Source organism: Daktulosphaira vitifoliae, unplaced genomic scaffold (assembly GCF_025091365.1).
Source record: "Daktulosphaira vitifoliae isolate Bord-2020 unplaced genomic scaffold, ASM2509136v1 Scaffold_3, whole genome shotgun sequence".
NCBI lineage: Eukaryota > Metazoa > Arthropoda > Insecta > Hemiptera > Phylloxeridae > Daktulosphaira > Daktulosphaira vitifoliae.
Window position 1 is genome coordinate 5,706,407 of NW_026099574.1, and position 15,927 is coordinate 5,722,333.

The 15,927-nt window shown below is 23.7% G+C and overlaps 1 protein-coding gene across 1 annotated transcript; it reads right to left on the minus strand.

Moving 5' to 3' along the window:
• Positions 1–3,108: 3,108 nt before the first annotated feature.
• On the minus strand, positions 3,109–15,523 carry LOC126901085 (sialin-like). The gene is made up of 9 exons (XM_050677307.1): positions 15,265–15,523; positions 5,534–5,715; positions 4,968–5,198; positions 4,830–4,914; positions 4,318–4,538; positions 3,971–4,117; positions 3,623–3,911; positions 3,476–3,561; positions 3,109–3,414 (listed from the first exon to the last, which is right to left on the minus strand). The coding sequence occupies exons 1-9, from the start codon at positions 15,269–15,271 to the stop codon at positions 3,247–3,249; spliced, it is 1,416 nt and encodes a 471-aa protein (XP_050533264.1). The 5' UTR covers positions 15,272–15,523; the 3' UTR covers positions 3,109–3,246.
• Between the last annotated feature and the right edge of the window lie 404 nt (positions 15,524–15,927).

Genomic DNA, 15,927 nt, shown 5'->3' on the forward strand with positions numbered 1-15,927 from the left:
GGAATGTAAAAAAATGTTATACAATCATACACATTAAATATAATATCCATAAAACATATGTAAATATTACCATTTTATTACAAACCAATTTTTCGCAACATTTTTTAACAAAAACTTTAATAAATTAAAGTTTATATTTGCATTGTTTATAAAATTACAAGTTTTATGTTATTTTACTATTTTTATTCATAAGTGATACTAATTTAAATATATTATTTTTTTTTTCTTATGACAATTTTTATAAATCATTATTTACTTACTGCGTTAATTTTTTTTCGAATGGTACTGCTCCGAACAAATTTCTTAGATTGATCGAATGTATATCTCGTATTTAACACGATTAACATAAAATAATAAGTTTGACAGAATATTAATTTTAAGAAGATCGGTAAAAGGTACGACGACAACGTCCATGGAAACTACACGTAAGACTAAACAAATATTTCATCAAGTCATCGATGACATTATTGTGTAGTTAAAAGTGGGATAATAATTTTTTACGATACGCACAAGTGTACATTTTGTCTACACAATTATACCTTTTTTGTCGTGGGATTACCTAGCAACAGAAACAATAAAATATAAGAATAAAAAAAAAACTTCAGTAAAATTAATACTTCCTCAGCTTCATATCAAATATAAAAAATAGAGTAATAATAAATAATTAAGTATACATCATAAATATAAAACAATAATATAAATAAATCATACAAAATTCATGCAGTTTCTCAGCCATGTCTGTATTTATATACCAACGATTTGTAAATTTGCTACTTCTGTTTCTGTAGCGCCTTTTGTAGGGTTTCTACCATAAATATCAGGTTTAGACGGTCAAACTAAGGTAACTAGTAATTTTTAAAATTACCATTAAATAATTAAAATTACTTATAATTATATTATGGTAAATTATAATTCACGTTAAATACTATCCAACACTGTAATCCTAGGATATAATTAAAAGTACAATGTAAATATTAAATCTTCAGCTATTCCTATAATATAAAAGAATTTTCAAAAAATCTGTAAAGCACAGTATTTTTCTCATTTGAAGAACCGAATACAAAAACAACCAGTAAGGAAACAAAATGGCTAAATACAACATATTTATATTTTTTTTTTGGATAGACTTGAAATGTTATTTATTATTAACCAATTATTTATTTATATCAATTTTTATTTAAAAAAAAAAGATAAATATTTTACCATAATTGCATAAAAAATGACTAAATGCACAATATAACTTTTTTTTTTTGGTAAAATTAAAAATGAATTGCTTCTAAGATTGTAGTTAGACTATCGACTAAGCCACATTTAGATATTTTAAAACTATAAACCTAGTATTCTATTTATTAATATATAAATATTATATTTTTATGTTCTTTAAAACATTACACAAAGTGTATGTATATAAATAAATAACATTAAATCTACAGAATAAAACTGTATTGCAGTCCTTTAAGGTTCGAGGTCTACATTTTGGACCAATAATTTTTTAGCTGTTTATTAAATTATATATTAAGAACAATTGTAAAACTTCATTAAATTATTCTAATAAGTGATCTAATTACATGTTCCTTAAAACCAATAGCTAATTGTAACTGAAGTTCTGAAATTGAAAATTTTATGGAGAATCCGTTTATTATAACTTATTTAAATTATCTGAATTTACTTCAGTGTTGAAAAATAATTTTGTCTATTTACTATTTTGTCTTGAATGCATATAGGTTCATTTCATGAGAGTTTTAATAGGTATATAATGCAAATTTTGTTATTTAAGTGTAGTAATTTGAATTTTAGCTATATTTTTTTTTATAAAATTATTACTAAATAGTAAACAATGATCAAATATTTTATTATTTATATATTTTAAAAAAACATTTGCAATTTTTAGCTAGGTAGGTCACCTAATATATAAGTATAACTGTAATTACTAGTTAAGTTAGTGTTAATACATATAAATCAGTAGATGTCACTTTTTTACTTATTTATGTTTAAAAAAATTCTATTTAGGTTAATAGTTAACATATAAATTTAACCTTTAATAAATTGTATACATTTTATACAACTACAAGTAAAAATAATAGTTACTTCATTTTAATATTCCTCATTTTTATTTAAAAAAATTATGATTTATGATTTAAGAAAAATATTGCTCAACTGTTTTTATTTATATATCATAAAAATAATAGCTAGGATAATTTCATCAATGAATAAACAGTTAAAAGTTTTTTAACTTAAAAAAATTCTTTATGAATTCATATTTAAATGTCACACACGTAAAGTAAACAAATATTTGTTTTCTGGAAAAATCTTTTTAATAATAATGTAAAAATATTTATAATTAACCAACATAAAAATCACAATGAATTATTTTAAGCTGACTATTGAAATTTTACAGTAAACTAACACTTTTTACGTATCAAAAATTTTAATATGATAATAAGACTTAATTTAGATTGGTTCTTTGTAATAAAAACTAATAACTAAAACTTGTTAAAATCAGTTTTGATAATTTTTTAGTTAAAAACTAAATGGTAATTTTTTACTAGTATTGTTCATTCACTGGTGATGTTAACCTATTTTTATTATTTAAGAATAATACAGTCATAAAAAAAATATTTTAAATTATCTGAAATACTAAATGTTACCAAGAAACAGGGATCATATTTAAATGAAATTAATTATGTTTTGAAAAAATACAATATTTAAAAAAATTATTATTATTAAAATAAGTCATAAATAGAAAAAAATTAATTAAGTAAATATAACTTATTTTATTCTTATAATTAAAATTATTTTTTAGTAATTTTTTAAAAATTGCAATAACTTATAACTAATTACTAAAATTAAATTAAATATTTTTCATTATTTTACAAAAAAAGTTAGAAAGTGTATTTACTTCTTTCAAATCTTGATTTATTTCCATAAATTAAGAATAAGTTAATTTTTTAGTTACCCGTTTTCAATAATTTAAAAGTAATAGTAAATTGATTTTAATAGAAAAATCTGTGACCTTGTACTTGAATTTGCAAATAATATGTTTATATTGCCTGATATTTCAGAATTTTACTTACTAAATAACCTAACCAATTTAAAAAAAAAAAACAATAATAACTATCTAGTTTTAATAAAAAAGTATTTTTAAAAACTGGAAATTTGATCTGTACAATAAATATTAATATTATTCACATAGTAATAATTAAATGGTTTGAAGAAATTATATGAAAAAGTATTAAAAGTTAATTATTATTTTTTAGATTGACCATTAGTAGTTGTCAGCTCGTGGTTATTAACAGTTTCAGGATTATTCCATGTCTGAAGTTCACTAGAACCAACAAAATTGTACATAATACCAGGCATAGCTATAATCACAGCTGAAAGAGCAAAGAAATGTTGCCATGATTCTAGAGTATTCTGTAAGAAAAAATGTATTATCAATAAACTGCAATAAGCAAACTATTATTAGCAAGTATACATTATCATTTGTAAAATATGACAAGACAAAAGGTGAAATCATTCCTGGAATCACTCCAATTATACCACTGAAACCTTGCAATACACCTAAGAAACATTATTTTGAGTTAAATTATTTTTTATAATAAAGCTATTAAATAATACTCACTAGCAAAATTAGGTGCTAAATCAACCATCATTGACAGTGGGCCAGATGTTGATGCACCACTAGCAGTCATTGCTAAGACCAAAAATACATTAACTAAGATATAATCACAACCCATGTAAACGATTGCTAGTACAAGTACAGCTTGCACACAAGTACATATGTTGGTAGAAATTTTGCGTACAAAAGTTCGACTATATAAACCAGAAGACATTAATGAATCTATACCAAATGATAAGAATAAGGAGAAAAAAAATCTGGTCAAATGAGGTAACCCTGACCACATTCCAATCTAAAAAAAATTACAATATAAATAATAAGAATTGATTTTATATCTTACTGCTAACAAACCATTTGTGGGCTCCATCCAAACATGAGGTTTAAATAAGTTGGTGTCTGTGTCATAAGAGTATGAAGAGCCCATCCTGTTCCCCATTGAACAAATAATGCACAATATACTGGTAAAGATGTCACTACAGATTTCCATGGAATAGGTAACTGAAATTTAAAAATAATTTTGTCACTAATGCTAATTAAATAAAAGAGTTAATAAATTTACAAAAATCCACTCAAAAATTACAAAACGAAATTCTACTTTCTATTTTGATATTATTACATGAACTTATTAAAATTATAATTCTTATATTGGATGATCTAATAATCCCTAATCAATGACAACATTGATACAATTAACTTACAGGCTTTGATGATACCATAGTAGTTAGACTGCTAGTGATGTGAGCAAGTTCATTTGGAGATATAAATGGATGTTCAGCTGGTGTATCATATACTAACATCCACCAAGCGATAAACCACAATACACCAACTGTTGCTGTTGTATAAAATACATATGACCATCCCAATTGCTCCATGATGACACCACATAACGGATAAGTAATAGCAACACCAATCGAACTGCCTTTTTAATTTATATATTAAAAATTAGAAACATGAATAGAAATATCAATGTCTTATGAATAAAATTTTTAAGAACAGAAAATTAACATTCTGTCAAAATCTTAGGCGTGCTATAATGATTAAATCTGCCCATTAGAAAGTTAAACAAAATTTGAATGACTATTTTATTTAGCACATTACCAAGAGTAAAGTTACAAAAAATGTGGAATGATCTGTATATTTATGATAATTAATATGGATAATTCATGTTCTATTAATTAAATTAATTATTAAAAATGAATAAAATAATGACCCAGATATGCAGTGATAAAATTGCTCCGTTTATTTGGTGGTATCCAATGGGCTGTTAGATGATGTACAGAAGGCCACGCCATACCCTAAAAAAATAATACTTAATGATGTTAAGAAACAATAAAATCTAATATATTACTCCTATAAGGCCTTGTATAGCTCGGGCGGCCACTAGAGCTTTAATATCCCATCGAGCGGCCAAAGGCATTAAGAACGACAAAACAAACATTGCCAAATTACTGAAGCCAAAAATTCGTTTTGCTCCATAAGTTCGTGCTAGTAAGCCTCCAGGTAATTGTGTTGCCCAATGCAACCAATAAAACGAACCAAGAACCATTGCTCTTTCTTTATCGGACCATTTGAATTCTGTCTAACGAAAACCGTAATTTATATTATAATCAAATATAATAATAATTTGATTAGTTATATTTTTTAAATACACGTTAAAGTATATCATGAAAACTTTTTAAGTAATATTAAAATTGTCGTAATGAAAAAGATAATCCTTTTAAAATAGTCAATGTTTCAATAGCAAAGAAATCCTTTCGAATTAAATGAATCTTAATACTACCTAAGTATAAAATATGGGTTGTCTTAATACTCAACATCAATTTTGAGCAAGTAAATAAAAATCTAATTTAAGATTTTAGCTTCCACTATTCATAAATTATAATAACTACTATTGACTGTTGACAACAAAATTACTTCATGGACTGGCAATGATGAACGGTTACTCAGAACGGTCGTATTAGGGCACATATTGCTTTGTGTCCCACTGTTTTTACTTATTACTGTAGTCATATCCACTATGGCGATATTTAAATTGATACGTATCATGTAGTTGCAAGCAAACCCGGAAAATACCAGAAACCATAGTGAAACGGTAGCTAAAATTAAAAATGAACATTAGTTTAATAAAAATATCATTCTAAATTTTTCTTTAATTCATAAGCGTTCATTAGATAAAAATATTGAGGATGCTAAAATCATATTTTATTTAAGAATGTATAATGTGCAAAATAAAGATACCTCCGTTTTTGTATTTGCAGCTAAATCGTATTTTTAATTGTTACTAATTAATACTTAGTATTATGATAAATTAAAATACATAGGAAAAAATGGAAAATTTACTATTTTACTGCTAAAAAATTTTACAGTTGGAAACTACTAAGTTCCAAAGGTCTTTTTGTAATACCAGGAAATAATATCTACTTATAGCCAAACACAAGTGATTACAGACTACCGATTAAAAAATCTCAAAAATTCTTAATCCAGAGTAAAACTGTATTGAATTATAACAAAGGATAAGCATTGATATGAACCACTATTAAACTCAATATATTCCCCCAAATAAAAAAATTACGATATAATTTATGAAACATTACTATTTTTAATTTTTTTGTATAGCTCTAATTGAACTGATATTATATTTATTAAATTTTAACACAGAATAATTATTGACTCTGTTTATATTTATCTCTAGGCATTTTTGAACCGCATTAAAAATTGGCGCCCTATCACAAAAATGCTAATATTTTTAAAAAGTTACATTCAACCAGTTATTTTATTATTTATAAGATATTTAAAAATATGTTTCATTTCAAAAAACTAAAGTTAGAATTTTAAGAAGTGTGTAGAATCAAAATTATTTTTGAAATTTATAGAATATAGGGTACTAGGATTAATAGATATCATTAACTACTGAAAAGAAAAAAATATATTAGGACTTATATTTTTAAATATAGTTAAACAATTACTCTGTATAGTTGAAATATATTAAATTATTATAATAATTATATTATATTTTCTTCAAATTATCATGTAACTTGAAATTTAACTCTTTTATAATCTTCAATATTAAATAATCCAAGAATTTGTTAAAGAAATTTAAAGTTTTGCAAAGATCATTTTTAAAAGACAATAAATTGATAAATATATATAATTAAAAATCCAACACAGTGTGTAAATTATGGATTATATCTGACAGTGATTATAATCACTACTATGAAAAAACCCAGCACAGGGGGTCGCAGCACAGTGGTGACGTGACATTTTTGGGTCAAGTATAATGATATCTGACAGTGATTAAAACCACTACAAAAAAAAAATTGGTGGATTATTACAAAAGCTACATAATCTGCTAGTTCCTTATTAAAATCCTGATTAAGATAAAGTATATCGAATGAAAAATGGATTATTAAAAAATAGTATTTCTCATAGAAAAATTGTGTTGATCCATACACTTTTCAATGAGTTATAGCATTATAAAATTAAAAATGTAAAATATTGAGAATTTTCACACAACAATAGCATTCGGTAGCCATTTTCACCGTGAAAACAAAATAAAGTCCGAAATTTTTTTTTACCATTATAAAGTATATTACATTAGCTTTAATTTAATATATATATATATATATAAGTGTCAGACCTTCCGGAACACTTTCAAAATTTAAGTTGAAAAAGTAATTTTTTGTGAAAAAAATGTCATTTTAAATCACCCTCTGTGGGCAGGTAAAGGGTCAGATTTATAAAATAAATACATCAAATAATAGGTAAAGACATGGTGCATCTATAAAAAAAAATTATATTGATTTGGTTATTGTTAAAAAAGTTATGGCAGTTTTAAGTAAAAAAATTATCAAAAATTAGCAATTTTTAAATTTGTAATTTTTTTGGAGATTTCTCCCAGTTACGGGAAACGAGGAAAATTTTTTTCAATTTTTGAGGGTGATGTCTTCGACTAGATACGATTTGTGATCTATTGATGTATCGTTGAAAGAAATCAGTTCGGTGAGAGTTGAGAAAAAGTGGTGACACAAAAAAAAAACATAGTAAAACTAATACCTTCTTAACTTCGAATCGAAGCAAAAATGCTTCGATGCAAATTTGTAGAGTTTTTTATTTTAAGAGGGAATTATTGAATTATTTCAATAAACTACTTTCTTATTTATATCCTGATTACAAGTTTAATGATTTATAAGTATAATACATGAATAAATTATTTTAGTAATAATATAAAATGGAGGAATAGCGCGAAAAGTAATGGGTAATGATAAAAATAACACAACATTTACTCTATATTTTAAAATAGTTATAACTTCCGAAGTAATGGATCAAAAGTTGACATCGACCAGCAATTTTCTTAATTATATTATTTTTTATTTTATAAGTAAGTTAAATATGTATGGTGCCATTATAAAATAAAGTTAACACCCTTATAAGGTATAAAGGATGAATTAAATAAACTATTATAATTGATAAACTTATGAATATAAATCAACATAATTTACAAGTCAATTTTTAAAATATGATATAATTGAATTGTTTAAGTATAACTTGTAATATAAAATCGATTATGAAACCCCTAATTATAACAATCAATAGAAGTTTACTAGCATCCTCAGTATCACTTATACAGCAATTCATTATTTAAAAATACATATTTAGTACTGAGCTCTTTGTAAAGAAAAGGTATTTTAATCGCTCATTACTTTCTTAAATAGATAACCTTTCATCTCGAAAAACTTTTTGGTAAATATCGTGGTAATTACCACGTACGCGCTTTCCACATAAAAAAGTTTCAATTATATTTGAGGTTACAGGGAATATAATTAGATTTACCATAGTAGTAATAGCATAGTAGCAACAGTTCATATGATTATTTTTCTTATAAATATTATAAAATAACTTAAATTATAACGTTCGTGATTTTATTATTCTAGCCAAAATCATTCGAAAATAAGTATTGAAAGACATTTTATTTTAATGATAAATTCATTCTTTACAAAATTGACTTACAAATATGTATATTATTCAACTCACTTTTTGTTTTTTAGAAATATTATTATGAATTTTTATGATTATTGAATAAGGATGCAACCATAATAAGAGTGTTAATTTATATTTCAGGTATCACATTTTTAGAATTCAACACATCGCGTTTTATGTGTATAATATATTGCATCGTCGAAATTTTGACACATATTAAAACTTCTAAGGTTTTTCGATGAATATAAATTATCAACTAAGAGGTTATTTTTGGAAAAGGATCAAGAGTCATATTACTGGCTAATTAGAGCCAAAGATCTTGATACTTCAAAATTATTGTTTAATCAGCATCGTAAATAAAAAATAACATGTACCGATAACGCACGAAACAAAAACAACTGGCTAAACTATTGTTTTCTTATTACAGAAACTGAAATTTTTTTCATAACAAGAATACTGTGATATTTAAATTACAAAATAAATTTACGAATGGTTTGATAAGTCGTTATAAAATTGATAATTTATTTAAGAGATTTATAAGGCATTAATTTGATATTTATTCTTAGTAACACTAGTTATTAATCGGTATGAGTTATTAAATGACTCACTGAGTAGCATACTATTATTTTCCTAAAAATCATTTTACCACTTAATCTTGCTCAATTACCTTGCATATTCTTAACTTTACAAAGATAAATGCTGAAAGAATTTTATTTGATAAATTATTATGTTATAATATTAAAATCAGAAACCTAATGACGAAAATTTAATGTTTAATTGTTTTAATGTTAAGATTAATTGTTTTAATATTATTAAAGTTAATAAAAAGTTTTGGCTCTATTTATCAAAAAAAATCAATAGATGTCTATTTATTGTCTATAAATCTTATTTACTTATAATAATTTCATTTTATAGAAATCATTGAAGCTATTTTAATTTTCACAATAAATTTTAATGGTCAACTCAAAATTTTTTGTGAGGGCAGATAAAATTTAATAATAATTATTAGTTTAATATTTTTTATCCTCATCGTTTGCTACTTCAAATGAATATCAAAATAAATTATGATATTTTAATTTTTTTAAGTTTGATTTTTGAATATTTATATTTTGTAGGCTCGTGCATACATAAAGTTAAGATTGTTTGATAGATTATATTAAATATGCCAAAATTTACGTGAAAAAATGTATATAGACAATTTAAAAAAATAATAATAACAAAACAAGACAATATAATTTAATCTTTAAAAGCTCAAATTATTTACAAAATGGGAGGTAAAATAACTTTTGAATGTACTAAATTGTCATTTTAGTTTATTTTATCTATTAATTAATGTTACCTATACATTGTAAGATTAGAAATAAATGGTATTAATATTCATAATATGACTTCATAATAATACAATATAATAAATCTAATAGTATAAGACAAAAAAATACTTTTTAGCAATTGTTATTAAGACAATAACAAAATTTATATTTATAACCTTAAAATTGAAGTCCCGCTACTGAGCTGCCTCTCCACAAGTTATTGTTTTCTTTTTCAAAATTACATGTATTTAATATTTTATCATATGTACTTATTGTATATTTTATACAAATTGTATCTTTTTCTACAATAAAAAAAAATATAACCTGAAAATATAGTGATGATCAAGAAGCATGAAAATGAATTATAGCTAAGTAGAACAACAAAGTTTAATACTTATTTATTTAAAGAAAACAGTTTAACAACGGCTACTTTATTTATGTGCACATAAAAAAATAACGAATATATATATTTACAGTGTCTTAAACCTAACTGTTAGCGCTTAGAACTTTCATATAATTATTTTGATGATTTTTTTTTATAACTATTAACTTTTTGGAATACATTATAAGTACATATTAACCATTTTTTAGACATTTTGTTCCAAAAAGTTTGATGAGTCGATAACATTTTTATGACATAAACTCATAGAGTTATAATTATTTTAATACATGGAGCGGATATGGAACAAGTGCGAAACATTAATTAGACAGAAGTACTAAGTGAACCCACCCTCATTACATACCCACAAATATAAATTAAAATTCTTTTAACACAATTAAATCTTTTCCTGAAACTAATGTCTACACATTAAAATATTTTGTAAGAAAAAAACTAAAAATTGTAATATTAAAATTTTAAAATTACAGTTGTAATATTGTCATGAAAAACAAATTGTTTTAACTTTTGATAATATTTATTATTACTTAACTAAGATGCTACAGAAATGAGTTAAGAAAGAAGATTTTTAATTTTTATTTGAGACCCAGATCAAGCGTTTATAAAATTTAAGTTTATTCTCATTGACTTTTGACATTTGCAATTAACAGTTGTCAGTTAATTAGCCATGTATTCTAATTTTTAATTAAGTAACTAATTTTTTTAAGCTTGGTAATTAAAAAGAATTGCTTATCAATAATATTACAAAACATTTTACTAAACAAACTGTGTTCTTTTTGGGCCCTGTCTCATTTAAACTATTGAGCAATGTTATTTTTTTTCCAAAATAATTTTCAAATGTTAATACAAGAAACTGATTATACCAATAAAAAAATTAGTTCGAGTTAAAACAAAATATTTAGCTAAAATAGTCATACATAAGAGAATAAATGAACACATTTATATTGATTTTTAATAAATTTCTAAATAAAATATTCACTTTTGCATTGTAATAAATATTGCAACAAAAAGAGTTTTAACCAAAATTTTTACAATTTTTTAAGAGAACTATTTAAAGTTTTAAGTGACGTATCTTCTCTGTAAAATTTTTCGTTTTGTTTTATAATTTCTGATAAGTTAATGAAAAAACAAATTATAGTTTTACAGGAATATAAAATAAAAATGCTTTATTAGATTTTATGACAATTATAAAAATGAAAAATATGCAGTTATGACTCTTTTCGTTAGAGTTGGTTCAGATGTTAAATGGCTAAAAAATCGTCGGTTTTGTATAGACATAATACGTCCACACACAATCAACGACTTTTGATTTAAAGAAGATTTAAATTGAACTATTTATACACAATAAAACATAATTTAAATTATTTTACTAACAATTATTTCTTTGATAGAGATGATGAAATCTCTTTTGCATTACTGTAAGAGACTTTTATCGCCAACTTCGACTATTTTTCTATATGTAAAAGATTTTTTATAAAAGTTTTATAGTAAGAATAGATAAAATTATTGCAATTAAATCAAGTCAAGCTAATATTTTATTACTTATCACAGAGCATAGACTTGCTATAGACTTTATGGCTAAATTAACTAGTGAATGGAGTAAATAAATTTGTCAACCGATAAATTTTGAAAATTATTTTTATTTCATTAATAATATATTGATTATCAATCAAATATAATTATTAATAATAATTATTACTATTAAACAGGTATCCCATGGGGTTCTGACAAATCATTATAAAAATATATATAGATTTGTCACAACACCCTATATAATCAATTTAAAGTATAAACTGTTTTAAAGTTGAAGGGATTAAAATTAGTCGATAATTAATGATATGAATATAACACACCGTTGGACAAAATAATAGACCAAACATTTAAAAAATCATAAATTAAAAAATATATAAATTTTTTAACTTATATTATTAGCTTTAATTGTCTTCTGGCTCTTGAAGTTATAAAGATTTAAGATTTAAGACTAGAATTTTCGTCTCATAATAACAAATAAAAGTATATTAAATAATACATTTCGCTACAATTAAAAGATAATATAATAAAAACACAGTAATAAAAATGTTATCATGAGACTATAAAATGTGTAAAGTAAACATTTTGTATAGTTAATAAGTAGATAAATTTCTTGACAAAAGCAAAAAATACATTGTCAAAGTTCAACATCATTTTATTTAAAGTGATGATATTTTAAATACAGTTTCCAACTTATAAAGCGTTATCACTGTCATCGATTTATTAAAGTTAACCCATTAATAAAAAATAAAATAAATATTGTGTAATTATCACGCTAAAAATTGTATAGTAAACACCATGCAGAGTATTTAACTTTATTGGATCTATTTCACCTTAAAAAAAATTATTATAGTAATTTAAAAATAGATTTTTCGTTAATGTCAAATAGTCATAATAATTTTAATTACCAAGAAGAGCATACAACGATAAATATGTATTCAATTAAATATATAAGATAGTATTAATTTTCATATTATAATTGGCGAATTATTTTCTTATAGCTAAGAAAAATTACTCATCTTTCAATAACATAAATTTCCATTCGAGCAAATAATTATTTAAATGTTTTGGTAGCTAAATATTTTTACAAACAATATAACAATCAAGTAAACAATAATATCGTATTTTACTTGCACTATGAATATTAATATGTTATTCTTCATTACAATCCTTCATAAAGGTAATTATTAGCTTGTTCATTAAAATTTAACATTTTTTAAAATTACGTGCAAGTTGAATGAGTTTTTTTCATGTCAAAAACGATTGTAACAATTTTAAACTAAAATAGCTATTAACCAAAATTGTCTTGTTTTTCGAGGTCGAAGCATTGCAATGAAAACATTTAAGAATTAATTTCCATCCAAAAGCCTTATATTAAAAGTCAAATATTCAATTTTGGTTGAATTAGATGGGTTATTTGAAAAAAGGAACATTGTTTTGAAATTTTCAAATTTTTACGGAAATGTAATGACACTAACCAGAACATATTTTTGTTACATTCTTGTGTGATCATAGAATTTTGCTTTTAATCCTTTAAGTTAAAGTACCATAGTTGTAGAAAAAACAATGTATACATACAATGTTATACAGAATTGTTTATTTATAAATATATATTATAAAGGTTACGTAAGTACACCATTTTGAGGAAAACAAGAAAAGTTTTTTTGTCTATGAATTTAAGCACTTCAAGTTAAAAAAACAATTTTTATAATATGTATCAGATCAATAAATAATGTCAAGCACATAATATATTATATTAAACAAAATTTCAAAAATTAATTTAACTTATTTGGAAAATAAAAATTTTTACAATAACAGAATGCNTATTTGGAAAATAAAAATTTTCACTTTTTTTCACTTTCTGGCTTTTTGATAAAATGATTGCTTTTCTTACGGATGTATGAAATAATACATTTAAAATATTAACATATACATTAAATTCGATAATTATTTGCAAAATTACTTTTTCATTTCCCCTGTAAGATTTAAATATCTGGACATATTCCCTTTTCCAAATAATTCATTGAATTAAAACTCTCTTTTTAATTTTGAAATTTTACAAACTATTAATTGAAACATTTCTTTTTTTACTAATTACAGTATGCCAGATATCTTAAGTCTACATTTCAGGATTTTAAGAATAAACAGTTTATTTTTTTTAAGCTAATACTTTTTTACATTACATTTTTTTTCGTATTACTTTTGGGGGTTTATTTTATTTTTCAAAATTATATAGCATTACGTCTTATTATGTAGAATTAATAACATAAAAAAACTTAATTAAAAATTATTTTAGAAGTCGTTGAAAAGGGCAGTATATTAGTGTAATATAAAATTATGTTTTCTTCATAAAAAGGATTCTCTTGACAAATTTACTATTGAAAATTAAGCAAAATATAAAATAAATACATCTTATCTATTGCTTAATCTCAGTAATGTTAAAAGGATGGGTTTGGGTTTGGAAATCATAGAAAGTAATAAAACCCACCAATCCATAGAAATATGTTTTTACTCAAATTCAAGGATTTCTTAGAAACAAGAATTCTAGGTTATGGGAATTATTTAATGTGTAACCCGATAATTTTTATTCAATTCAACACCTCTAGTATGTCAGTGCCCATTTTTTATATAATAAGAAAAATAAAATCAAGCAGTTTATCATTTATTTTTATGATATTTTAGTAAGTAAAATCTAATATATTTAAAAAATGATTTAATATTATAAAACATCGAATTTAATAATATACTAAAAAAATTATTTTAAATACATATATTTAAATAACGAGATCAATCTATGATTCTCATAGTTATCAAATAAAACTTGTTATTTATGTTAAAAAAAAAAACATCCAGTTAGATGATAATTAATACTTTTTTAGTTCTAAGCAATTCGCGTTTCATGGAAACATTTTAAATCGTACACTGCTAAAAATTGTACATTTGATTGATGTATAAAAGGCTAAAATAGCCCATTAAAATTTTTATTTTTTGAATTCTAATATATTTTTACAGTAATATTTAAATTGCAATTGTTTGTATATGAGTTTGGAACATTTCAAATTGAAATCGAACATTTTTTGAGTAATATTTATCAACTGCGATAACTAATATTTTACAATTCTATTTTACAATAAATTATTATTTTTTTCAATAGTATCATTTAATTTTTTTAAGAGGTTAGTGTACCTAAATAAAACATTTCTGTTAGGACCATCACAGATAGCTGCCAACGGTTACAAATACAAATAAATTAGATTGATAATTAATGGTGTTTTTAAGGAATGCAATTTAAATACACTTCAATAACCTACGCGTATAACCGTTTTCACTTTAAACATTTGGTAAGACTTATAAAATAATTTTACTCAAATACAATACTAACACAACTATTAACTTAATATATAAGCATGATTATTTCAATATACGCTTACCTCTCATTTTTTTTAGAAGGTTGAATTCTATTAAAATGAAATAAAGATTTTCAGGGATTAATTGGCCCTTGACATTTGGCACCACTTTTTAAATCCGTTCGGGTAAAACGTGTTGATCCTAACAATGCGAATGAATAAAAATGAAGGCGGCAGGTCAGTCGCGGGCGATCAAACTCGCATACGCACATGGAGAGACTACCGAGTACCAACAGTGATAATGATTTTTGACGACGGCCGATGCGTATACTTTTTGTGATTAGTAACGTTTCTTACACAAACGGTATTGGTAAGTAAACGAGATTAAAAATAACTCAGATAACGAAAAAGCATTTAACGAGTCACTAGGCATAGAGTAAATTTATTGAAGGAAGAGCGAAGTAGTATGATGTTATGTAACCGTAAACATCATCAGAATTTTGTGTTCGTAAAAGTTCAGGCATTAGATAAGAGCAATTTACCTTTATTGTACGGATTCTGAGATTTTCTTATATTTTATAAATTGTCGGATGATCTTAATTATATTCCAGGGACAATTGTAGTAAGTTTTAGTTCCAACCATTAATACCAAACAAACAAAATAGTGGCAATGGCTCAATTTCAAAATATTTTCTTTTTGCTTTCTGTACATAACAAATATTGACCTAGGAGTAAGTGTTTCAAATA

Bases quoted from the DNA above. Each gene is read 5' to 3' on its own strand.
- LOC126901085 (XM_050677307.1), bottom strand. The intron at 5,199-5,533 runs GTAATTTTGTTG...GGTTTTCGTTAG, and splicing joins CATCATTGCCAGTCCATGAA to ACAGAATTCAAATGGTCCGA. The intron at 3,415-3,475 runs GTATACTTGCTA...TTTTTCTTACAG, and splicing joins CATATTTTACAAATGATAAT to AATACTCTAGAATCATGGCA.